Source organism: Coregonus clupeaformis, chromosome 16, assembly GCF_020615455.1.
Source record: "Coregonus clupeaformis isolate EN_2021a chromosome 16, ASM2061545v1, whole genome shotgun sequence".
Lineage (NCBI taxonomy): Eukaryota > Metazoa > Chordata > Actinopteri > Salmoniformes > Salmonidae > Coregonus > Coregonus clupeaformis.
This window is the reverse complement of record NC_059207.1, coordinates 45,344,053-45,371,558: the sequence shown is the minus strand read 5'-3', so window position 1 is coordinate 45,371,558 and position 27,506 is coordinate 45,344,053. Positions and strand designations below refer to the sequence as shown.

The window sequence follows — 27,506 nt, the reverse complement described above, 5'->3', positions numbered from 1 at the left end:
CGGGTGTGGCTGAAATAGCCGAATCCACTAATATGAAGGGGTGTCCACATCCTTTTGGCCATGCAGTGTATATGTGATCAAAATATGCATATCTCTTTATTCCCAGTCATGTGAAATCCATAGAATAGGGCCTAATTTATTTATTTCAATTGACTGACTTCCTTATATGAACTGTAAGTCACAAAATCTTTGCATGTTGCGTTTTATATTTTTGTTTAGTATACAAATATGTAACCCCCCCCCCAAAAAAAAGGCTACACCAAACGTGAACTTTGTCTGGTGCAATGAGACATTAATGTTCTCCCCCTGTGTGTTGTCAAGGGTAATGAAGATCCTGGGACTGAAGCTTGTGGGGCGGAATCATTACGATCCAAAAAGCGCAGTCATACTTGGGAAACATCGGTAAGTAATTAGATTTGCCCTCAGATCGAGAAATTATACTCCAACTGAAATCTCAATGATAATAGCAGCTGACTCAAGCCGCTTGGTTTCTGTCTTCTGTTAACCTAGGCTGCAGGTGTGGCCAGGTTACTCGACGTGCATAAAGCACACTGACGGAGGCCTGTACCTCCAGGTGGATGTGTCCCACAAAGTGCTGCGAAATGACTCTGTCCTCGACTGCATGTGAGATCATTTCAGTGCACCTTACAACACTTAGAACCATGGTTACATTACATCACTGACTAACTTGTGTGATACTCTAAAATATGCATGATAAATCTCTTCTCTTGCCAGCTATTTGTTCACATGGTGTGTATGTCCACATGATGCACTGTCTGCAGTACGTGATGAGTTCATAAAAATTTAAACAGGCCATATTTTTACCCCTGGTCATAGACCTATTTACAAATAGCATATTCATTGATACACCATGTATATTTCAACACACATCAATAAGCTTGAATCTGCCTGCTCATAGAGATTTGGACACAGTATGTCTCAACCACTTTAAAACTACCTCAGGGACTTGAGACTGAGGGGTTATGTCTAGGCTAGGGCACTAAAGGGTCACATGCAAGGAAGAAATGGGTTTACATTTTAGTCATTTAGTAGACGCTCTTTTCCAGAGCGACTTAGTTAGTGCATTCATCTTAAGATAGCTAGGTGAGACAACCACATATTATAGTAAGTACATTTTTCCTCAAAGTAGTTATCAGCAAAGTCAGTGCTAGTATAAAAAGACAAGTGCGAGTGTTATTCCCTTGTTTTTTGTCTTTTTTTTTTTTTTTTTACTTGGAGGTTATAAATGGGCTGACATGCAGGCCATAAATGGGGTGATTTTCAGTCCAAATTGGGGTGATTTGCGGGGCCCTGATTGGTGACCTTTGACTTTTTGACCCCTCTGCCTTCCAGGAACGTGATCTACCAGCAAAGCAGGGAGAGCTTCCAGGATGAGTGCACCAAAGAGCTGATCGGCAGCATTGTCATCACCCGATACAACAACCGCACCTACCGCATCGACGACATTGAGTGGGGCAAGTCCCCCAAAGACACCTTCACCATGGCCAATGGCTCCACGACCACTTTCGTTGAGTACTACAGGTAAGGCTATGTGGCATCCATTATGCAGAGTTCTACTAGCGTTAGCGCAATAGCATGCTAGCTGTTCCCATAGACTTCCAGTCATTGAGCCAACAACTATCCATTTAAAAGCGCCTCTGCAGAAATGTGTATATATAAAGAAAATTACATATTTTTTTGTAGTGGTGGCAACAATTTAGCAGCTGTGTGAATATAGGGGAAACACTTGTGTGTATTTTTACTTTTTTCCTGTAATCTGAACAGCAAAAACTACGGCATCACCATAAAAGAGATGGACCAACCAATGCTTATCCATCGACCCAAAGAGAGGTCCAAGCCTGGGGGAAAGGTAAAACTATTTCTAAGGATATCATGAAATGTAGCTTTATCTTGACATAGTTAACTTTTTGTACTTATTTATTCCATATTCATCTCAAAATAGGATGTTGTCTTTCCTCACACACCCAACTACCCTGAAACAAAATACTTGTCTGTATCCTTGGAACAGAATGACACCTTGTGGCTTGAGTCAGTATTGAGATTAATTTCAACATCTGTTCTACTATCACACATGCTTTATAAGATAGTCCTTTGAGTTTTTATTGAGTTGGATACATTTTCTCCATAAAGATACAATATACATTATATTTAATTGTATGTTTTTGTCTTACAGCAAGTCATAACTGGCGAGATCCTGCTTCTGCCTGAGCTCTCCTTCATGACTGGAATCCCTGACAAAATGAGAAAGGACTTCCGCGCCATGAAGGTAAAATCATTGTGTCGGCAATGCATTCTCCTCCCTGGGGAGTGTTCTATGACATCCACAGTACATGAAGGCAACACAGTTGTTTTGATAAGGCAGCATTTGATAACAATAGTAACCAGCCAATTTGTTTTATTTCAAAGAAATGAAATCAATTGAATAGGGGGGGGGGGGGCAAATACTATATGTACCCAGACACGTCACATAGTAACTGGGGGGGAAAGTCATAGAGTAAATCTATTTCTATGGGTATAGTACTGTATAGAATCTGAAAGTGCCGGTTTTACCATCCCAGGACCTGACGATGCACATCAATGTAAGTAGTGAGCAGCACACTCACTCCCTGAAGCAGCTCCTGAAGAACATCAACACCAACCCAGAGGCCCAGACGGAGCTGGCACGCTGGGGCCTGGAGATCAGCCAAGACATCCTGGTGGTGAGCATACACTGCACAATCAAACAGTACATTTCATTTATCTCAGTGACAAATTAGATGTATAGCTAAAGTCGCACATAGAAAGACAAAATTAACATTTATTTATCTGGTGGTGAGTAGGGTGGGGCTATATCCAGATTTTCATACCTTCATACCGTTCCTGTACCATACCGGGGTATTCGGTATTACCGGCAATGTACACAAGGGGTGCTATTTCTTTACAAAAAAATAAGAAAAACAGCACAAATACATTTTACATTTACATTATAGTCATTTAGCAGACGCTCTTATCCAGAGCGACTTACAGGAGCAACTAGGGTTAAGTGCCTTGCTCAAGGGCACAGACAGATTTTTCACCTAGTCGGCTCGGGGATTAGAACCAGCGACCTTTCGGTTACTGGCACAACGCTCTTAACCACTAAGCTACCTGCCGCCCTGAATTAAGTCATCAGGGATCTTGATCCAGGAGGGGATTAGTTGTCTCTGCTGTAACCAAGAAGCTTGATCTGGCATCTAGCAAGTTAGCAAACCAAATGCATAGCTGGAGCCCTGAGCTGGAGATAATTTATTTGGCGCTATTTCAAAATACCCCAGTATACGGTATATATGGTATACTGCCAAAGCCATAGTGGTGATTAGGGTGACCACATGCCCCGGATTATGCGGGACAGTCCCACATTTTGGCCCTTTGTCCGGCTACCAAACAATCATGTCCCGTATTTTATCAACAAATTCAATAACAACAAATTTAGAAAAAAATGTTAATTTGTCCCGTATTTCAGTCAGACATTCCGACCTGACTCTTGCAGTCATGTTGCGCTTATGAAAACATGCACTATATATACAAAAGTATGTGGACACCCCTTCAAATTTGTGATTTCGGCTATTTCAGCTACACCCATTGCTGACAGGTGTATAAAATTGAGCACACAGCCGTGCAATCTCCAAACATTGGCAGTAGAATGGCTTACTGAAGAGCTGTGACTTTCAACGTGGCACCGTCATAGGATGCAACCTTTCCAACAAGTCAGTTCGTCAAATTTCTGCACTACTAGAGCTGCCCCGGTCAACTGTAAGTGCTGTTATTGTGAGGTGGAAACATCTAGTAGCAACAACTGCTCAGCCGCAAGTGGTAGGCCACACAAGCTCACAGAACGGGACCGCCGAGTGCTGAAGTTGCGACACTCACTACCGAGTTCCAAACTGCCTCTGGAAGCAACGTCAGCACAATAACTGTTAGTCGGGAGCTTCATGAAATAGGTTTCCATGGCCGAGCAGCCGCACACAAGCCTAACATGCTGATCACACCGCCCGCCTCGAGTGCGAGAGCGTTGCAAAATAAATGTACACATACATGTTATTCAATCATTGCACCCACACTGCTCGCGCGTGTCAACGAGCGTCTGCGTAGCCAGGCGCTAAAATAGAACTTGGTTCTATTTGTGACACTTGACGTGCTGCAAGTCCCGCCTCTCCCATCTCCTCATTGGTTTTTAGGAGCATATACCCACGTGGGTGATTAAAAGATGAATTGAGGTCCACACTCCAGTCGGTGGTGGTAATGCACCTTAAAGTTGGTTGCCAACCACCATATAAAGTCAGAAGAAGAAGCCTGAAGGAGGAGAGATTACTAGAAACAAACTCTGTTTACCCTTTTATCTGTGGATTAATTGTCGGAGTAGAGGATCTTGTACATTTCAGGTAAAATAACAACCCAATGTTTATATCCCAGGACAAATTAGCTAGCAACATCAAGCTAGCTAGCTAAATTGCCATAAATGTTTAATGCTTTTCAACCTGTCCCCAAATTAATATAGTTGGTTCAGAGTTCGTTTTGATATTTCAACCTGCATGTCCTGATTTGCGTCTGGTGTGGATGGACAAACTCAATATGCACACGAACGGTGTGGTCAGCATGTAAGATCACCATGCGCAATGCCAAGCATCGGCTGGAGTGGCGTAAAGCTCGCCACCATTGGACTCTGGAGCAGTGGAAAAGCGTTCTCTGGAGTGATGAATCAAGCTTCACTATCTGGCAGTCCAACGGACGAATCTGGGTTTGACGAATACCTGCCCGAATGCGTAGTGCCAACTGTAAAGTTTGGTGGAGGAGCAATAATGGTCTGGGGCTGTTTTTCATGGATCGGGCTAGGCCCCTTAGTTCCAGTGAAGGGAAATCTTAACGCTACAGCATGCAATGACATTCTAGACTTACACTAAATGTAAGTCGCTCTGGATAAGAGCATCTGCTAAATGACTAAAAATGTAAAAAAATTAGAAGATTCTGTGCTTCCAACTTTGTGTCAACTGTTTGGGGAAGGCCCTTTCCTGTTTCAGCATGACAATGCCCCAGTGCACAAAGCGAGGTCAATACAGAAATGGTTTTTCGAGATTGGTGTGGAAGAACTTGACTGATCTGCACAGAGCCCTGACCTCAACCCCATCTAACACTTTGGGATGAATTGGAACGCCGACTGAGAGCCAGGCCTAATCGCCCAACATCAGTGCCCGACCTCACTAATAAGCTTGTGGCTGAATGGAAGCAAGTCCCCGCAGCAATGTTCCAACATCTAGTGGAAAGCCTTCCCAGAAGAGTGGACGCTGTTATAGCAGCAAAGCTGGGACCAACTCCATATTAATGCCCATGATTTTGGAATGATCTGTTTGACTAGCAGGTGTCCACATACCTTTGGTATGGATTACTTTATCCTATCTCTTTAAGGAACACCTGGGATAGGATAAAGTAATCCTTCTACCCCCCCCTTACCCCACCCCCCCAAAAAAATAAAAAATTATAATAATAATTGTAAAGTGGTTATCCCACTGGCTATAAGGTGAATGCACCAATTTGTAAGTCGCTCTGGATAAGAGCGTCTGCTAAATGACGTAAATGTAAATGTAGTGTATATGACTAGACGTAGGCCAATGTCATAGGCCTATCGTCAACCAATTATATTTCTCAAATCCTTTCGGGCTAAAGTTGGAGAGGACAGTTAGACCTCTTAACTACTTATAAAAACCGTGTTTCTGATGAAGAGCTACAAAAGTAGGTAAATATCCATATTAGACTGAAAGGTATATGGTAATTACGTCAAACTTGTGAGGCTCTCGTACTCATTAGTTGCTCATTCAACATATTTGCTGCTACTTCACTCAATCCCGTTTTTAACTCTTCCTTCCTACCTGTTTTACATTCCCTGAGACCAACCAGAAAGGTTTCCTTGGCCAAATATTCCCAGATTTTGTGGTCTCTCGTTTCTGCATCACCAAATTTTGCGCAGCAAAGGAGTAGAGTAGGTGCACTTCAATTGCTCCTTCAGTGCGCAGACTGCTAAGTGTAGTGACACATTCCGCTACTTCTCACAATGGTGCTTGGTTAGTAAAGTTTAGATCAAAGCTGAATCATTGTCTTGGAAGATCACATAATGATTAATTAGTATTCTACATAACCAAATATAATAGCATAGTATAACGCAGGGCCTAAAATTTACTTTTTGGTCTACCAGCCACTGTGGCAGGTACAGTAGATTTAAACAAATCTACCAGCCACTCAGATTTTTTACCAGGCAAAATAAAAATGTTCGTAGTTAAGTACTAAAAAAAAAACACAAACAGATGACCATGCTGTGTACTATTTCTAAAACAAGAAATGTAAACTCAGCAAAAAAGGAAACATTCTCTCACTGTCAACTGCGTTTATTTTCCGCAAACTTAACGTGTAAATATTTGTATGAACATAACAAGATTCAACCATAAACTGAACAAGTTCCACAGACATGTGACTAACAGAAATGGAATAAGTCCCTGAACAAAGGGGGGGTCAAAATCAAAAGTAACAGTCAGTATCTGGTGTGGTCACCAGTTGTATTAAGTACTGCAGTGCATCTCCTCCTCACGGATGCACCAGATTTGTCAGTTCTTGCTGTGAGATGTTACCCCACTCTTCCACCAAGGCACCTGCAAGTTCCCGGACATTTCTGGGGGGAATGGCCCTCACCCTCCGATCCAACGGGTCCCAGACGTGCTCAATGGGATTGAGATCCGGGCTCTTCGCTGGCCATGGCCATGGCAGAACACTGACATTCCTGTCTTGCAGGAAATCACGCACAGAACGAGCAGTATGGCTGGTGGCATTGTCATGCTGGAAGGTCATGTCAGGAAGAGCCTGCAGGAAGGGTACCACATGAAGGAGGAGGATGTCTTCCCTGTAACGCACAGCGTTGAGATTGCCTGCAATGACAACAAGCTCAGTCCGATGATGCTGTGACTCACCGCCCCAGACCATGACGGACCCTCCACCTCCAAATCGATCCCGCTCCAGAGTACAGGTGTAACACTCATTCCTTCGACGATAAACGTGAATCCAACCATCACCCCTGGTGAGACAAAACCGCGACTCAGTGAAGATAACTTTTTGCCAGTCCTGTCTGGTCCAGTGACGGTGGGTTTGTGCCCAGATACGACGTTGTTGCCGGTGATGTCTGGTGAGGACCTGCCTTACAACAGGCCTACAAGCACTCAGTCCAGCCTCTCTCAGCCTATTGCGGACAGTCTGAGCACTGATGGAGGGATGGTGCGTTCCTGGTGTAACTCGGGCAGTTGTTGTTGCTGCCATCCTATACCTGTCCCGCAGGTGTGATGTTCGGATGTACCGATCCTGTGCAGGTGTTGTTACACGTGGTCTGCCACTGCGAGGACGATCAGCTGTCCGTCCTGTCTCCCTGTAGCGCTGTCTTAGGCGTCTCACAGTACGGACATTGCAATTTATTGCCCTGGCCACATCTGCAGTCCTCATGCCTCCTTGCAGCATGCCTACGGCACGTTCACGCGGATAAGCAGGGACCCTGGGCATCTTTCTTTTAGTGTTTTTCAGAGTCAGTAGAAAGGCCTCTTTAGTGTCCTAAGTTTTCATAACTGTGACCTTAATTGCCTACCGTCTGTAAGCTGTTAGTGTCTTAACCACTGTTCCACAGGTGCATGTTCATTAATTGTTTATGGTTAATTGAACAAGCATGGGAAACAGTGTTTAAACCCTTTACAATGAAGATCTGTGAAGTTATTTGGATTTTTACAAATTATCTTTGAAAGACAGGGTCCTGAAAAGGGGACGTTTCTTTTTTTGCTGAGTTTATTAGTAAGAAGTAATGTGGTATAATGCTCAATTTCAATTTTTGTGACCTGAGTCTTTTAATAATCAAAATATCAGAGAAAAAATCTTCAGCTGCCCCTTTAAGGCCTGGAGGTTACCGTGGTAACGGGGCCACTCGAGTCCTATCACGTTTGTTTGTGTGAGATTTGTGTTCTGGCTAGGATGTCTCTTCGCTATCAGTTGAAGCAGTAGACTCAAACTAACATTGTAAAACAACCGAACTTGTGAACAAAACAATGTAAATAGCCAAGAAACACGAGGACAAAGTCTAACTTTGTAGACTGTTGAGTAAAATAGACTGACTTCAAAAATGAATCCATCAGCACTTCACTCATTGCACACATCTCCTATGCCAGGCAGTTTCTGCTCGTGGTGGGATATAGGATTCGTATTTCTTTGTGCAATTAGCAGCTATGAAACAAAAGAGCAGAAATACTTTGAAAACAGGTACTGCAGCATTTTTCTAACCCTAACGCGCACGTGTGCTCATACTTGACTTTTGACTATTTTTATTTGCGAATTTAATGCTCTCACTGTAGAGCCCTGCAAATTGACCACCCGCGAACGTGGCTGGTGAAATAGACATTCTTATCCGCCAATACCTAAACCTACCCACATTTGGCAGGTGGCAGGTATTAATTTTATGCCCTGGTATAACATTACTGTTAAGAAATTAGGTGGTGTTTTTGGTTTATGAGATTTTAGAAAAATGATGTAATGTGGCCAAAACTCAACCGCGCGCACCACGAGGTAGAATGTGCTTTGATTGAAACAAAATAAAGGAAGGCTATATAGTTTAACACCATCTGCTACACTGACCCGCAAATGTCCCGCAAAATCATCCTGTTTTTGTGCATTTGGGTATTTTAAATGTCGTCACCCTAGTGGTGAGGCTCCACACAGCTCATGACATAATATACAACATGCTCACTCACACATTCTTTAAAAATGGTCAGGTGCTGGGTCGTCGTCAGTGAAATCCATGGAAGGTAAAATGGACAGCAATAGGTCAGTCGTGTGTTTAAATTAAATGCACAGTTAATGATTATGATGCTATGGTTGGGTCTATTGGGCCTGTCCTGTATGCAGAAAACCTCCCAGCACAGCTCCCAGGGGCCACGTTGTAGCTGAGTTTAGCCTTCGAAAAACAACTTAGAAGTAAGAAAAACAAGGCAACCGTAAACATGTCGTCCCCCACAAATGATGCAGCGCCCCCCTTGGGCAAATCAGTGTAATTTAGTAAATGGCGGATCTCTATGGCAAGTTTAGTCAAAATCGGGCCAGCGGTGTCTGCGATTGCGTGGGTTAGCTAGACTCATATCCCTGAGCATGTGTGCCATATTTCATCACACTGAGTCAAACAGATCAAGAGATATAAGCATGTGCCCGTTATAGCACCACAGTGTGGTCTATGAATGTTCTTGCATATGTTGAGTCTTAACAATGTTTGCAGCTTGTGTACCAAATTTAGTTAAAGTACGAATATCCTTCACTGTTGTTCCATCCAGACTACAGGAAGAATTCTGCCCCTGGAGACCATCTGTCTGCAGTCAGCGTCCTTTGTCACCGGAGCTGATGTCAGCTGGTCCAGGGAGGTTATCAGAGATGCTTCCATCAGTTGTGTGAGTCTCAGGGTAAAAGGGTAAAGTACAGCACACTAATGATGTCAGGGGAATGACTAGCTTACCGTAATTTTTGTCTGTACTGCAGTCTGTTTTTGGGTTGATTTAAGGAAATTCAGTCTTCTACGCAGCCACTTAAACGTGATTTAGTTGAAGAAAAAGAAACTGAGGAAACAAGAAATCAGCCTGGCTCTGGCCAATAATAGTGCATTATATAGGGAATAATGACATTTCAGACTCACACTTCTCCTCTGGCCCGTTCTGTTTGATTCTCAGATCCCCATGAACTGCTGGGCCATTTTCTACCCGTGGCGCTGTGCCGAGCAGGCCGAGGAGCTAGTGTCCTGCTTTGGGAAGGTGGCCGGACCCATGGGCCTGAGGCTGGATCGCCCCATCCGCGTGGAGCTGAGGGACGACCGCACCGAGACCTACGTCAAGAGCATCCACTCCCAGCTCACTAGTGAAGTAGGACATGACACTACCGCCTCTGAGCACCTTAGAACAGTTTTTTTGCAAACAATTGTTGTTATTGAATCACAGAAGCTGTATAGGCCATGAAGAGAAATAGAGTACATTTTTCTGAACATTTCCCCAACCTCTGTTTCACCCCAAACCTTTGAGCCTACTTCAAACATTTGACTAGTAAAAATGTGGAGGTTAATTCGTTTCACTAATGTCCCTCAACTTTGTGGTTATTTCTATGATGCTGTGTGAGTTATTCACATCAGTAATACATAAACGCTGGGCGTTAGGAGATTTGTCCTTTCGTTGTAAAGCGCTTTGATGTGGAAAAGTGCTATATAAATCCTATTAATTATGAATCTATTATAATGAGCTTTCTCTTTTTTATCGTGGCCCATTTTTCAGCCCAACGTGCAGTTGGTAGTGTGCATCATGACAGGCAACAGAGACGACCTCTACAGTGCCATCAAGAAGCTGTGCTGCGTCCAGAGTCCCGTGCCCTCTCAGGTTGACTCTGCCACACCTCCAGACAATTCACTATTGATCTTCATTTAGCCAGGATAGTCCACTCCACAACAAACGCACAACATACAGTAAACGTTCAAATAATATGGCTAGGTGCCAGCACTATTTTGCTTAGCCTACACCTCGGCAGTGGTAGAAAAAGTACCAAATTGTCATACTTTTGTAAAAGTAAAGTCACCCAGTAAAATACTACTTGAGTAAAAGTCTAAAATTATTTTGTTTTAAATATACTGAAGTGTCAAAGTAAAAGTATAAATCATTTCAAGTTCCTTATATTGAGAAAACCAGACAGCAATATCTTCTTGTTTTTTAAATTCATGGATAGCCAGGGGCACACTCCAAAACTCAGGTATAATTTACAAACGACGCATGTGTGTTTGGTGAGTCTGCCAGATCACATGCAGTAGGGTTGACCAGGGATGTTCTCTTAATAAGTGTGTGAATTGGACCATTATCTTGTCCTGCTAAGCATTCAAAATGTAACGAGTACTTCTGGGTGTCAGGGGAAATGTATAGAGTAAAAAGTACATTCTTCAGGAATGTAGTGAAGTAAAAGCAAACTTTGTCAAAAGTTGTATAAATATTAAAGTCGAGATACCCATAAAAAATAGTTAAGTAGTACTTTAAAGTATTTTTACTTAAATAAGCCTACTTTACACAACTGCACCAGTTGAGAACAAGTTCTCATTTACAACTGCAACCTGTCCAAGATAAAGCAAAGATCTGTGAATGTTGAAGGTGTAAGGTTCAGGGAAAGAGGCAAGGAACCAAAATTGAGGAAACAGATGTTCAGACAATGTATAGCTTTTGATAAGCACACAAAAGGTTTATCAGCTGCCTAATGCAAAGGTTAATCTAAAATGAAAATGTTCATCTCTTTGGCTTTGTAGGCCATTAACATCCGGACCATCTCCCAACCCCAAAAGCTGAGGAGCGTTGCCCAGAAAATCCTGCTGCAGATGAACTGCAAACTGGGGGGAGAGCTGTGGACCGTGAACGTCCCTCTGGTTAGTGTTATATTCTTCTCTACTGGTAAGGTTTTGGCTGACGTTGACTGTGTTCTAAGTTTAGGTGTAGGGATGCTATGTGTCCACCAGATGGAGACAGTGGGTTGATGGAGCCAGAGAAACATTCAAGTCAGAATTAAAGCTTTGCATAAGATAAAGAGAGAGAATCAGGATTTCAGAACAAGTCACAAATATCATATTTTATAGTGTAATGTACAAAATAAACACCAATTTACCGTTAAAGAAAGTGACATACAAATGCCAATGGGATAATATAAAACAAGTAGAGTTTATACTGCAAAATGACATTTTCAGTACACAGTCTGAAGAGGTAAGGGGTTTGGTTATTTTTGTCAAGTCAGCTGTTAAAATGTTTTACCTGCCACTCACAGTTCTGGTAAAGGTGGGGCACCTCATTTTACCCTTGGGGAGGCTGGAGCAGAGGAGAGATGTGACCAGGATTATGTGTTGCCATCAGACAGCTACAGGTTGTAGGGCCCTATACAATTCTTGTTGCGGAGAACGTGGGATGGAATCCCAGAATTCAGAGAATTCAACAATATTCCAAAATGTATTGAACTTATTAGTAGGAAATCAACTAAATGTAATTTGCCCAAGATTATCATAAAACATGAATAATATGCATCAGTGATTTGTATTTTCCTTCAACTTTCTGAAGAGGTAACGGCCCCTGTCTGTGTGTGCGTTTGTCTACCACTTTGTGTAACCGTTATCGATGATGCTAACGTAATGACAACCGTCTTCTGGTAGATGGAAAGGCTTTCCCTAAAACCTTCTCAATTAAATGTTAACTACAAAGTAGCCTATGCCTACCTGGCAGAAGGATATCATGATTATTTGCATCAATCCATTTGCCATTTGTTTAGCAAACTCTGCAATCACATGAGTGCTACAGAAACATCGGTAACATTGCTAACCAAACAACGGTCTCTGGCTGGTGCGCAGTTAATTTAAAGTATAACTACACCCAAAAATCTAAATGTCTTAACCTTAACCTCAAAAGTGGTCTCCTGATGTGGTTTAAGCATTGTTGTGGACTTATAACATCCAATTTGGTTGTTTTTCTATTAAACCACAAAAGGGTGTTGTCAAAAAGTGATTGAATTCAAATGGGTTTACCCAGCTGTTAGATTTTTTTGTTTGTTTTAGTGTAGTATTTTTAGCACCTGTCTTTGCTCTACGTTTGAACAGAAACATCTGATGGTGATTGGAGTGGACGTCCATCACGACACCAGCAAGAAGAACAGATCAGTCATGGGCTTCGTCGCCAGCCTGAACAGGTGAACGCCCCCTAAAAGACACACCACACAGTAACATATTAGTGAATGCAATTAACAGATCTTAATTGATGGCTTTTCTGATTTAATTATGGATATATCCCAAATGGCACCCTATTCCCTATATCAGGGATGGGGCAACTTTGATGGGAGTGAGGGCCACAAAAAATATGAACTGATGAGGGGACACAGTGGCTCGTGGGTCTGCGTACCTACATCCATACCCACACATGCAGTCAGAGCCAGCCCTAGCCTTTTGGGCTTTAGATGGCTAACCTATGTAGTGCACTACCTTTTACCAGGCCCCAAAGGGTGCACTATATAGGGAATAGGGTGTTATTTGGGATACAACCTATGACATTTCCTCCTATTCCTCCCCTCCCCCAGCCTGCTGACTAGGTGGTACTCCAGAGTGACCTTCCAGATGCCCAATGAGGAGATCATCAATGGGTTCAGGGTGTGTCTGCTGGCTGCACTGCAGAAATACTACGAGGTGACCATTTTAATATAGGCCTACTATGAGTTGTGATGCCTTTTATTTATTTTTAACACAGCATACTAAAGGCCTTTCAGCCCAGCCTGGGATTTATTTTAAATATTCAGTACCAGTCAAAAGTTTGGACACACCTACTCATTCAAGGGGTTTTCTTTATTTGTACTATTTTCTACATTGTAGAATTATAGCGAAGACATCAGAACTATGAAATAACACAAATGGAATCATGTAGTAACCAAAAATGTGTTAAACAAATCCAAATATATTTGAGATTCTTTAAAGTAGCCACCCTTTGCCTTGATGACAGCGTTGCACACTCTTGGCAGACTCTCAATCAGCTTCATGAGGTAGTCACCTGGAATGCTTTTCCAACAGTCTTGAAGGTGTTGCCACATATGCTGAGCACTTGTTGGCTGCTTTTCCTTCACTCTGCGGTCCAACTCAGCCCAAACCATCTCAATTGGGTTGAGGTCGGGTGATTGTGGAGGCCAGGTCATCTGATGTAGCGCTCCATCACTCTCCTTCTTGGTCAAATAGCCCTTACACAGCCTGGAGGTGTGTTTTGGGTCATTGTCCTGTTGAAAAACAAATGATAGTCCCACTAAGTGCAAACCAGATGGGATGGCGTATCGCTGCAGCATGCTGTGGTAGCCATGCTGGTTAAGTGTGCCTTGAAATCTAAATAAATCACTGACAGTGTCACCACCAAAGCACCCCCACACTATCACACCTCCTCCATGCTTCATGGTGGGAACCACACATGCAGATATCATCCGTTCACCTACTCTGCGTCTCACAAAGACACGGTGGTTGGAACCAAAAATCTCAAATTTGGACTCATCGGACCAAAGGACAGATTTCGTGTTTCTTGGGCCAAGCAAGTCTCTTCTTCTTATTGGTGTCCTTTAGAAGTGGTTTCTTTGCAGCAATTCGACCATGAAGGCCTGATTCACGCAGTCTCCTCTGAACAGTTGAGATGTGTCTGTTACTTGAACTCTGAAGCATTCATTTGGGCTGCAATCTGAGGTGCAGTTAATTGCAGATTTCTGAGGCTGGTAACTCTAATGAACTTTTCCTCTGCAGCAGAGGTAACTCTGGGTCTTCCTTTCCTGTGGCGGTCCTCATGAGAGTCAGTTTCGTCATAGCACTTGATGGTTTTTGCGACTGCACTTGAAGAAACGTTAAAAGTTCTTGAAATGTTCCGCATTGACTGACCTTCAAGTCTCAAAGTAATGATGGACTGTTGTTTCTCTTTGCTTATTTGAGCTGTTCTTAATATGGACTTGAAGGTCAGACCATCTTCTGTTTACCATCCCTACCTTGTCACAACACTACTGATTGGCTCAAACGCATTAAGAAGGAAAGAAATTCCACAAATTAACTTTTAACAAGGTACACCTGTTAATTGAAATGGATTTTCATGCAGTTCCACGTGTGTACTTAGAGGAATAAAAGTGAATATATGAAAATTGACCCATAACTCCACCTATACAACAACATAGGACTATATATCATTTTAAGCAGGGTTCATTGGCAAGTCAAATTCAAGGACTTTCAGGGACTTTTTCAAGCACTTAATTTTCAAGGACCTCAATTAAGTGATAATGCCCTGGAAGCCAGTGTTTAGAGGATATATTGGCATGGGTGTTGTTAGGGCCGAGACGAAGTTAAGGGCCGGCAAACTGTGCCAATATAGCCTCCAAACACCGGCTTCGAGGGCATTATCACTTTTATACAACGGGTTACCAACATATTCAAATAATGATTGACATATTTTCATTGACGTTATTTTGATGAATTTATTCATCCTTCCATAAGATATAGTCCCGACACAAATCTAGGGTTGCTACCCCCCAAGCCAGCTGGTCGTTCGTTCTATCGGTTCGGTTGCCAGAGACGCGACCCAGTCGTTCAGTCTTTTTGTTCTGTGTCTATGGACGTTGTTCATTCTAAATGTTCCATTGCCATACTGGCTGGCAACGTTCATATCCCTTGCTTGCTAGCTAGCCAACTACGGCTAATTTACAGTCACGTCAAAAAGTGCAGCCAGCATAACCGCAAAGTAGCTGCATTTGCATTTGTGTAAGCTGTTTGCTAGTGACATTTATTTGGATACATCCATAACAATTTTTTAATGAGGCGCGATTTTGCCTGGCATAGAAAATGTGCTCACTCGTCAGGACACTGTTGTTCAGAAGAGCTAGCCAACAACACAACTAACACAATCACTTCAAACTGAAGCTGGAAAGACCGCAAACTAGCTGCACGTCGTTTCGTTTTACCAGCTGATTCATGATTTCGACTGGTTGAGAAACGCTGCCTGCCTGTCTGTCTGTCTCGTCCCGACTCCCGACACGTTCATTACTTAATTTAGCCGGTGGTAACTTGTGGAATAGACACTGGCTGGAATGCGGTTTTAACCAATCAGCATTCAGGATTTGACCCACCTGTTGTATAAAGTTATACAATTATATAATTGTACAGGGCGGCAGGTAGCTTAGTGGTTAAGAGCGTTGTGCCAGTAACCGAAAGGTCGCTGGTTCTAATCTCCGAGCCGACTAGATGAAAATCTGTCGGTGCCCTTGAGCAAGGCACTTAACCCTAATTGCTCCTGTAAGTCGCTCTGGATAAGAAAAAAAAAAAAAGTTAATTAAATTACATATAGGGCCTATTATAAACTGGGTGGTTCGAGCCCTGAATGCTGATTGGCTGACAGCTGTGGTATATCAGACCGTATACCACGGGAATTACATATTTATTTTTACTGCTCTAATTACGTTGGTAACCAGTTTATAATAGCAATAAGGCACATCGGGGGTTTGTGGTATATTGGCCATATACCACACCTTGTGCCTTAATGCTTAAATATAGAACCCCCAAAATGCATGCAGAAAGTGTCAAAAACGTAGGCTGTTACCACTTTAAGAATAATGAATTGTTTAGACCTTGCCAATGCATTGATGTTGAAAGTATTATTACATTCTAAAATATGGGAGAATAATGTGGACATTGCCTGACTAAATAGATTACATGCGTGCATGGCGATTTTTCTGTATCCTATGTGGCCGGCGCAGGCACACAAAATAAAGCCGTGAATAGCGGTAGCATAAATCTCACAATTTGAATCTCACCATCGCTTTTTTATAATGATTAAGTGACCAAAAAACAGGTTCCTTTGTTAATGGAAAGATTTGTATGGAAAGCCAAGTTGAAGCCAACATTAGATGTTGTCTTCCTCATAATAACCGCACGTGGTTTTACCGCAACAGAGTAGTGGCCCCGTGTAGCTCAGTTGGTAGAGCATGGCGCTTGCAACGCCAGGGTTGTGGGTTCGTTTCCCACGGGGGGCCAGTATGACATTTTCCTAAATAAAAATGTATGCACTCACTAAATGTAAGTCGCTCTGGATAAGAGCGTCTGCTAAATGACTAAAATGTACAAATGTAAAATGTAGTGCAACGCCCTTCAATTGAAGCGGTGGGAAGCAAATTAAACTAGCCGCATTGCTCACAAAAACGGATAAAAAATATTTCAAAAAGGGAGCAGGAGAACTTATAAATTGACTATAATAATTACAATAACTTTTCAAGCACCAAATTGAAGGTAGGCCTATTCCAGTACTTGAATTTCTGTGCTCCAATTTCAGGTTCAATTAGACTACTTCAATTGCAGCTGTAACATGGAAAACTAAATTTATTTGTCATGTTATTTCATTACCAGATCATATTGTGAATAGGTCCACTAGGCTATGTAATTTGTTGTCATTATATCCAGAATAATTAATAGGAAAAGCGTTGGGTGTTGCGCAATAGTCTTTCCTACACAATTGCGCACTGTAGACTGTGTCCAATCCGAGGCACGAAAACATGAACACATTACCTTGCTGCTTTCTGTTAAATCTGAGACCCTGCTGTAAATGAAGCAGAAACAACCTGATGATCAACATCAATTCGCTAGGGATATTAGATCCAACGTGGATCCAGGCACAACTGTCTTCACCGGCATAACGAATGAGACACATGTTCTGGACATTCCTCGTGAAACAGCACTTGGACTGTTGTTGCATCGCATGCACTATCACAATAGCTGTTCGTCACTTGACTGTCATTCTGGAAAATTCCTTCCTTGATCAGATGGGTGTACATTTCACGGCGTAACTAATCAGCTGGACACCAAATGCGCCTCCAACAAGTATTATGCATAATTGAAGAACCACATTCATGACAGTTTCGATGTAGGTTTTAAGTTTGAAGGTAAGGTGACTCTTTCATTTAGGAGCATTCGATTTTGCATTCACATTTATTATTTTGGATTTGTGTGCCCATGAAAATGCGCCGCGTCCTCAGAGCATGCGCAGACCAGCTGGCTGGTGTATTTACGGACATATTCAATCTCTCTATCCCAGTCTGCTGTCCCCACATGCTTCAAGATGGCCACCATTATTCCTGTACCCAAGAAAGCAAAGGTAACTGAACTAAACGACTATCGCCACGTAGCACTCACCTGTCATCATGAAGTGCTTTGAGAGACTAGGCAAGGATCATATCACCTCTACCTTACCTGCTACCCTAGACCCACTTCAATTTGCTTACCGCCCCAATAGAGCCACAGACGATGCAATCGCCGTCACTCTGCACGCTGCCCTATCCCATCTGGACAAGAGGAATACCTATGTAAGAATGCTGTTCATTGACTATAGCTCAGCATTCAACACCATAGTACCCTCCAAGCTCATCGTTACGCTCGAGGCCCTGTGTCTGAACCCCGCCCTGTGCAACTGGGTCCTGAACTTCCTGACGGGCCGCCCCCAGGTGGTGAAGGTAGGAAACAACACCTCCACTTAGCTGATCCTCAACACTGGGGCCCCACAAGGGTGCGTGCTCAGCCCACTCCTGTACGACACAACAGTAGTAGGCTTGATTACCAACAATGACGAGACAGCCTACAGGGAGGAGGTGAGGGCTCTGGGAGTGTGGTGCCAGAAAAATAACTTCTCACTCAACGTCAACAAAACAAAGGAGATGATCATGGACTTCAGGAAATAGCAGAGGGTGCACCCCCATATCCACATCGACGGGACTGCAGTGCAGAAGGTGTAAAGCTTCAAGTTCCTTGGCGTACACATCACTGACAAACTGAAATGGTCCACCCACGCAGACAGTGTGGTGAAGAAGCCGCAACAGAGCCTCTTCAACCTCAGGAGGCTAAAGAAATTTGGCTTGGCACCTAAAACCATCACAAACTTTTACAGATGCACAATTGAGAGCATCCTGTCGGGCTGTATCACCGCCTGGTACGGAAACTGCACCGCCCGCAACCGCAAGGCTCTCCAGAGGGTGGTGTGGTCTGCACAACGGATTACCGGGGGCAAACTACCCGCCCACCAGGACACCTACAGCACCCGATGTCACAGGAAGGACAAAAAGCTATCATCCGGAAGGCAGGTCAGTACAGGTGCATCAAAGCTGGGACCGAGAGACTGAAGAACAGCTTCTATCTCAAGGCCATCAAACTGTTAAACAGCCATCACTAGCGCATTAGAGGCTGCTGCCTATAGACATAGACTAGAAATCTCTAGCTACTTTAAGAAATGGAACTATAGCCACTTTAATAATGTTTACATATCTTGCATTACTCATCTCATATGTATATGCTGTATTCTATACTATTCTACTGTATCTTAGTCCATGCCGCTCTAACATCGCTTGTCCATATATGTATATATTCTTAATTCATTCCTTACTTAGATTTGTGTGTATTGGGTATATGTTGTGAAATTGTTAGATATTACTGCACTGTCGGAGCTAGATGCACAAGCATTTCGTTACACCCGCAATAACATCTGCTAAACACGTGTATGTGACCAATAACATTTGATTTGATTTGACATTAGACACAATGTTACGTAGTTACACTGCATTTCTGCGATCTCTATACAAAAAACTGTCCAACAGCTAGATCCAGGATTCTTACAGGGTTCAAGTTCAATGTCTAATTTAACTGATTAATGCTTAATATATGATATAAAGACAACTTACACTGCCATAAATGCAAGGACAGAAAAGTAATATTTTATGTTATACCATTTTGGACAAATCCGTCAAGACACCATCCATGATAAAGGATTAAACCGGTTTTAAATCAACTCGTGATCTTATGATCCCCGTTATATCTTAATGTAATGACATGAAAAAAAATGGCTGATTATTATCAATGACTTATCAACAGCTACTGTATAATTAGTTGTCCAGTGTAGGAAATCCTCACTGTTACCCTAGTTTTATAGAAAGACCCATATGCTAGTGATAAAACATTTTTTTATGTATGTACAGTGGGGGAAAAATTGTATTTAGTCAGCCACCAATTGTGCAAGTTCTCCCACTTAAAAAGATGAGAGAGGCCTGTAATTTCTATCATAGGTACACGTCAACTATGACAGACAAAATGAGAAAAAAATATTTTTTATGAATTTATTTGCAAATTATGGTGGAAAATAAGTATTTGGTCAATAACAAAAGTTTCTCAATACTTTGTTATATACCCTTTGTTGGCAATGACACAGGTCAAACGTTTTCTGTAAGTCTTCACAAGGTTTTCACTCATTGTTTCTGGTATTTTGGCCCATTCCTCCATGCAGATCTACTCTAGAGCAGTGATGTTTTGTGGCTGTCGCTGGGCAACACAGACTTTCAACTCCCTCCAAAGATTTTCTATGGGGTTGAGATCTGGAGACTGGCTAGACCACTCCAGGACCTTGAAATGCTTCTTACGAAGCCACTCCTTCATTGCCCGGGCGGTGTGTTTGGGATCATTGTCATGCTGAAAGACCCAGCCACGTTTCATCTTCAATGCCCTTGCTGATGGAAGGAGGTTTTCACTCAAAATCTCACGATACATGGCCCCATTCATTATTTCCTTTACACAGATCAGTCGTCCTGGTCCCTATGCAGAAAAACAGCCCCAAAGCATGATGTTTTCACCCCCATGCTTCACAGTAGGTATGGTGTTCTTTGGATGCAACTCAGCATTCTTTGTCCTCCAAACACGACGAGTTGAGTTTTTACCAAAAAGTTCTATTTTGGTTTCATCTGACCATATGACATTCTCCCAATCCTCTTCTGGATCATCCAAATGCACTCTAGCAAACTTCAGACGGGCCTGGACATGTACTGGCTTAAGCAGGGGGACACGTCTGGCACTGCAGGATTTGAGTCTCTGGCGGCGTAGTGTGTTACTGATGGTAGGCTTTGTTACTTTGGTCCCAGTCTCTCTGCAGGTCATTCACTAGGTCCCCCCGTGTGGTTCTGGGATTTTGCTCACCGTTCTTGTGATCATTTTGACCCCACGGGGTGAGATCTTGCGTGGAGCCCCAGATCGAGGGAGATTATCAGTGGTCTTGTATGTCTTCCATTTCCTAATAATTGCTCCCACAGTTGATTTCTTCAAACCAAGCTGCTTACCTATTGCAGATTCAGTCTTCCCAGCCTGGTGCAGGTCTACAATTTTGTTTCTGGTGTCCTTTGACAGCTCTTTGGTCTTGGCCATAGTGGAGTTTGGAGTGTGACTGTTTGAGGTTGTGGACAGGTGTCTTTTATACTGATAACAAGTTCAAACAGGTGCCATTAATACAGGTAACGAGTGGAGGACAGAGGAGCCTCTTAAAGAAGAAGTTACAGGTCTGTGAGAGCCAGAAATCTTGCTTGTTTGTAGGTGACCAAATACTTATTTTCCACCATAATTTGCAAATAAATTCATAAAAAATCCTACAATGTGATTTTCTGGAAAAAAAATTCTCAATTTGTCTGTCATAGTTGACGTGTACCTATTATGAAAATTACAGGCCTCTCTCATCTTTTTAAGTGGGAGAACTTGCACAATTGGTGGCTGACTAAATACGTTTTTTCCCCACTGTATATATGTGTGTATATACAGTTGAAGTCAGAAGTTTACATACACCTTAGCCACATACATTTAATTTCAGTTTTGAAATTGACATTTAATCCTAGTAAAACTTCCCTGTTTTAGGTCAGTTAGGATCACCACTTTATTTGAAGAATGTGAAATGTCAGAATAATAGTAGAGAGAATTATTTATTTCAGCTTTTATTTATTTCATCACATTCCCAGTGGGTCAGAAGTTTACATACACTCAATTAGTATTTGGTAGCATTGCCTTTAAATTGTTTAACTTGGGTCAAACATTTCGGGTAACCTTCCACTAGCTTCCCACAATAAGTTGGGTGAATTTTGGCCCATTCCTCCTGACAGAGCTGGTGTAACTGAGTCAGGTTTGTAGGCCTCCTTGCTCGCACATGCTTTTTCAGTTCTTTCCTCAGATTTTCTATAGGATTGAGGTCAGGTCTTTGTGATGGCTACTCCAATACCTTGACTTTGCCACAACTTTGGAAGTATGCTTGGGGTCATTGTCCATTTGGAAGACCGATTTGCGACCATGCTTTAACTTCCTGACTGATGTCTTGAGATGTTGCTTCAATATATCCACATAATTTTCCTTCCTCATGATCCCATCTATTTTGTGAAGTGCACCAATCCCTCCTGCAGCAAAGCACCCCCACAGCATGATGCTGCCACCCCCGTGCTTCACGGTTGGGATGGTGTTCTTCGGCTTGCAAGGCACCCCCTTTTTCCTCCAAACATAACGATGGTCATTATGGCCAAACAGTTCTATTTTTGTTTCATCAGACCAGAGGACATTTCTCCAAAAAGTACGATCTTTGTCCCCATGTGCAGTTGCAAACCGTAGTCTGGCTTTTTATGGCAGTTTTGGAGCAGTGGCTTCTTCCTTGCTGAGCGGCCTTTCAGGTTATGTCGATTGTAGGACTCGTTTTACTGTGGATATAGATACTTTTGTACCTGTTTCCTCCAGCATCTTCACAAGGTCCTTTGATGTTCTTGGATTGATTTGCACTTTTCGCACCAAAGTACGTTCATCTCTAGGAGACAGAACGCGTCACCTTCCTGAGCGGTATGACTGCTGCGTGGTCCCATGGTGTTTATACTTGCGCACTATTGTTTGTACAGATGAACGTGGTACCTTCGGGTGTTTGGAAATTGCTCCCAAGGATGAACCAGACGTGTGGAGGTCTACAATTTTTTTTCTGAGGTTTTGGCTGATTTCTTTTGGTTTTCTCATGATGTCAAGCAAAGAGACACTTTGTTTGAAGGTAGGCCTTGAAATACATCCACAGGTACACCTCCAATTGACTCATATTATGTCAATTAGCCTATCAGAAGCTTCTAAAGCCATTACATAATTTTCTGGAATTTTCCAAGCTGTTTAAAGGCACAGTCAACTTAGTGTATGTAAACTTCTGACCCACTAGAATTGTGATACAGTGAATTATAAGTGAAATAATCTATCTGTAAACATTTGCTGAAATAATTACTTGTGTCATGCACAAAGTAGATGTCCTAACCGACTTGCCAAAACTATAGTTTAACGAGAAATTTGTGGAGTGGTTGAAAAACTAGGTTTAATGACTCGAACCTAAGTGTTTGTAAACTTCCAACTTCAACTGTATGTGTATATATATGTGTGTGTGTGTGTATGTATTTATATATATGTGTATGTGTGTGTGTGTATACAGTGGGGAGAACAAGTATTTGATACACTGCCGATTTTGCATGTTTTCCTACTTACAAAGCATGTAGAGGTCTGTAATTTTTATCATAGGTACACTTCAACTGTGAAAATCCAGGAAAAAAAGAAGGAAAAAAATCCAGAAAATCACATTGAAGTTTGCCAATGACCATCTGGATGATCCAGAGGAGGAATGGGAGAAGGTCATGTGGTCTGATGAGACAAAAATTGAGCTTTTTGGTCTAAACTCCACTCGCCGTGTTTGGAGGAAGAAGAAGGATGAGTACAACCCCAAGAACACCATTCCAACCGTGAAGCATGGAGGTGGAAACATAATTCTTTGGGGATGCTTTTCTGCAAAGGGGACAGGACGACTGCACCGTATTGAGGGGAGGATGGATGGGGCCATGTATCGCGAGATCTTGGCCAACAACCTCCTTCCCTCAGTAAGAGCATTGAAGATGGATCGTGGCTGGGTCTTCCAGCATGACAACAACCCGAAACACACAGCCAGGGCAACTAAGGAGTGGCTCCGTAAGAAGCATCTCAAGGTCCTGGAGTGGCCTAGCCAGTCTCCAGACCTGAACCCAATAGAAAATCTTTGGAGGGAGCTGAAAGTCCGTATTGCCCAGCGACAGCCCCGAAACCTGAAGGATCTGGAGAAGGTCGGTATGGAGGAGTGGGCCAAAATCCCTGCTGCAGTGTGTGCAAACCTGGTCAAGACCTACAGGAAACGTATGATCTCTGTAATTGCAAACAAAGGTTTCTGTACCAAATATAAAGTTCTGCTTTTCTGATGTATCAAATACTTATGTCATCCAATAAAATGCAAATTAATTACTTAAAAATCATACAATGTGATTTTCTGGATTTTTGTTTTAGATTCCGTCTCTCACAGTTGAAGTGTACCTATGATAAAAATTACAGACCTCTACATGCTTTGTAAGTAGGAAAATCGGCAGTGTATCAAATACTTGTTCTCCCCACTGTATGTATGTGTGTGTGTGTGTGTGTGTGTATATATGTGTATATATATATATATATATGTATATATATATATATATATATATATATATATATATTGTGATGTCACGAGAGGCTGTGTCCTGGAGGGACGTTACATCCCCCTGAGGTGGCTGCAAACCCAGACAGCTATGGCTCCATCTGCTGGTATGGTCGGGAACTCCACCCCTCTATGGCCAATCTTCCCACGCAGCTGAAACAAATGAGGAGCTGATGAGCTGAAGGTTTGGGAAGGGAAGAGACACAGTCTCCAACCTGGGCTCTCTGGAGGACAAGAGTGCTGCACGTCCACTTCCATGAGGAATATAAGGATTTGGAGATACTTACCTTTGGGAAATACTCACCTTTGGATATATGCACCTGTGGAAATACGTGAGAGACTTTTGGAAGGACTTTTTGCTGGGTTGGCCACTAGCTGCAACGTGGACTACAGTAAGGCTGGGGAAAAGTTATCTGAGCGAGTGAGAATTATGATTCTGGATGTGGAAGAGACATCCCTGAACTGTTAACCCTTAAAGAGCCACAAGAGAACAGAATTTTGTTATATTTTCATTAATTTCCCAAGACCTATAATAAAATCCTTGTTTTGTTTGAACCTTGTCTCCTTGCACTACTTGAGCAATCCCGCTGAAAGCTGTGTAGCCTCTCGTGACGTCACAGATGGTGGAGAATACAGGCACGCTCAAGCGTTAATAGTGCATGTCAGAGGAGGATACCGAAGGTTTGATCACCCAGTTTTCCAAGTTGGCCGTAGGCTCCCCGCCGACTGAAATGGAGGACATATTGAAAGCCCTTGTTGCTGGCCAGCAAGCCCAGATGCAAGCAAACGTGGCTCTCTTGGAGGAGCAAAAGAAAGCCAACCTTCTGAAGGCAGAGGAGAAGTACAAGGTGTTGGAGAACAAGATGAAGAATGCGGAGGCAGAGAGAGAGAAGGAACTGAAAGCTGCTCAACAGAAGCTAAACTCTGCTAAAACCAAGGCTGATGCGTTCAGTAAGAAACTCAAGGAGAGACAACAGGAGGCTGAGTCCCTGGTCCTAGAGTTGGAGGAGTTGAAGAGAGAGCAGTCTGGCAAGCACCACGGCAATGCGGACGCCCTCTCCCGGCGTGATGCCTTCTTCGCTGCCTTTACCCCGACGAGGACGTCGGTCCCGAGGAGGGGGATGTGTGATGTCACGAGAGGCTGTGTCCTGGAGGGACGTTACATCCCCCTGAGGTGGCTGCAAACCCAGACAGCTATGGCTCCATCTGCTGGTATGGTCGGGAACTCCACCCCTCTATGGCCAATCTTCCCACGCAGCTGAAACAAATGAGGAGCTGATGAGCTGAAGGTTTGGGAAGGGAAGAGACACAGTCTCCAACCTGGGCTCTCTGGAGGACAAGAGTGCTGCACGTCCACTTCCATGAGGAATATAAGGATTTGGAGATACTTACCTTTGGGAAATACTCACCTTTGGATATATGCACCTGTGGAAATACGTGAGAGACTTTTGGAAGGACTTTTTGCTGGGTTGGCCACTAGCTGCAACGTGGACTACAGTAAGGCTGGGGAAAAGTTATCTGAGCGAGTGAGAATTATGATTCTGGATGTGGAAGAGACATCCCTGAACTGTTAACCCTTAAAGAGCCACAAGAGAACAGAATTTTGTTATATTTTCGTTAATTTCCCAAGACCTATAATAAAATCCTTGTTTTGTTTGAACCTTGTCTCCTTGCACTACTTGAGCAATCCCGCTGAAAGCTGTGTAGCCTCTCGTGACGTCACAATATAATATATATATATATAATATATATATATATATATATATATATAATATATATAAATATATATATAAATATAAATATATATATATATAATATATATATATATATATATATATATATATATATATATATATATATATATATATATATATATATATATATATATATATATATAAATATATATATATATAATATATATATGTGTGTGTGTGTTAGTGGCTTACAAAAAATAAGTCATGATTTATATGTGTAATGTTTTTCCAGGTGAACCATAACTTCCCGGAGAAGATTGTGGTATACCGGGACGGTGTGTCTGACGGCCAGCTGAAGACGGTGGAGCTGTATGAGATCCCTCAGCTGCTGAAGTGTTTCGAGACGTTCCCTAACTATGAGCCCAAGCTGGTGTTCATCGTGGTACAGAAACGCTCCAGCACCAACCTGTACTCCTGCTCCGGAGGCCGCTTTGGAACACCTCCGCCAGGAACTGTCCTGGACCACACAGTCACCAACAGGGAATGGTGAATCCTGGCTCTGTCTTTAAGGGATACTTCAGGATTGTGGCAATGAGGCCCTTTATCTACTTCCCCAAAGTCAGATGAACTCGTCGATACCATTTTTATGTTGGAGGTAGTTTCGTGAGCCAATGCTAACTAGCATTAGCGCAATGACTAGCAGATACCCATAGACATCCAGTCATGACCTCCAGTCATTTATCAAATGATTTATTTTTCTCTCCCCAGGGTTGACTTCTACCTGATGGCGCATCACATTCGACAGGGCTGTGGCCTGCCTACACACTACATCTCAGTCTACAACACAGCAAACCTCTCCCCAGACCACTTGCAAAGGTAAGGTATAACGTACAGTGAATTATGCCACCATAAATCTCTAGTTGGCAGTAAGGGCCAAATAGTATCTGCTAGTTTACATAATACCTCAGGTATTTTTTACTTTATACATTGGTGGGTGGAGTGGATGCGTCACATGAAAGCCTGTCATTCTTGCAGCATTAACATATAACCTTGTTACCACAATCTAATCCTGGGTCTCACTCCAGGCTGACCTTCAAAATGTGCCACATGTACTGGAATTGGCCCGGGACTATCCGAGTGCCAGCGCCGTGCAAGTATGCCCACAAACTGGCCTTCCTGTCGGGCCAGTACCTCCACTCAGAGCCGGCTATCCAGCTGGCAGACAAGCTCTACTTCCTCTGATGTGTGCCTCCATAGCCTCAGCCCCCCTAGAAGGAGCACACCAGTCTGCAGAACAATTAACAGGTCGCAACAGAGCAAGCCGTGAAGAAGAAAAATGGAAGGAGGAAAATAAATTAGAAAAAGGGGAGGCTTTCAGATTGACTTTTGGATCAGATAAAACCAAATTTTTGTTTTGTTCAGCAGCCAGTGTTCTCATGGTAAGATGAATCATTGTCCGACATAGACACCCCCCAATGCATGTGGAGAGTTGAGCCTGTTGCTCTTGAAAAGGTGCCGGTAATCTTGTCTTGAATCCATATATCACAAATTATGTTAGCTGATGAAATCAAGAATGTCATGATTAGCTAATTAATATAATTAGCTTGTGATGGCCGTTGATACGAGACTCCTGTTTAGCCGTAATCAGCAAGATTTCGACCAACCTTTACTTGGCGGTACATTCTTCGTTCTCTATTCGAAAGGCACTGTTGTCTTTGAAACTTTGTGTCCCATTGCAGGTGGTATGTTGGAATTTAGAAAATGCTCTGTTATTAAATGCAATCTATTTTTGCTCCGTGAAGTAATCCAACAATGTTGGATTATTATTGTCAATGAGTGAAGACAATGATACATTTTAAGATGGCGGCGT

At 42.7% G+C, this 27,506-nt stretch overlaps 1 protein-coding gene across 1 annotated transcript in view; it reads left to right on the top strand.

The window, feature by feature from the left end:
- piwil2 (piwi-like RNA-mediated gene silencing 2) overlaps nt 1-27,104 on the top strand; it is a 39,185-nt gene extending 12,081 nt beyond the window's left edge. The window contains exons 9-23 of the mRNA XM_041901298.2: nt 322-402; nt 511-624; nt 1,354-1,542; nt 1,786-1,870; nt 2,195-2,287; nt 2,580-2,720; nt 9,378-9,491; nt 9,768-9,956; nt 10,359-10,460; nt 11,369-11,485; nt 12,698-12,786; nt 13,171-13,276; nt 25,929-26,182; nt 26,405-26,512; nt 26,722-27,104. Coding sequence (XP_041757232.1) covers nt 322-402; nt 511-624; nt 1,354-1,542; nt 1,786-1,870; nt 2,195-2,287; nt 2,580-2,720; nt 9,378-9,491; nt 9,768-9,956; nt 10,359-10,460; nt 11,369-11,485; nt 12,698-12,786; nt 13,171-13,276; nt 25,929-26,182; nt 26,405-26,512; nt 26,722-26,878 — 1,939 coding nt within the window. The 3' untranslated portion in view covers nt 26,879-27,104. The remainder of the gene's footprint in view (nt 1-321; nt 403-510; nt 625-1,353; nt 1,543-1,785; nt 1,871-2,194; nt 2,288-2,579; nt 2,721-9,377; nt 9,492-9,767; nt 9,957-10,358; nt 10,461-11,368; nt 11,486-12,697; nt 12,787-13,170; nt 13,277-25,928; nt 26,183-26,404; nt 26,513-26,721) is intronic.
- Nucleotides 27,105-27,506: the final 402 nt, after the last annotated feature.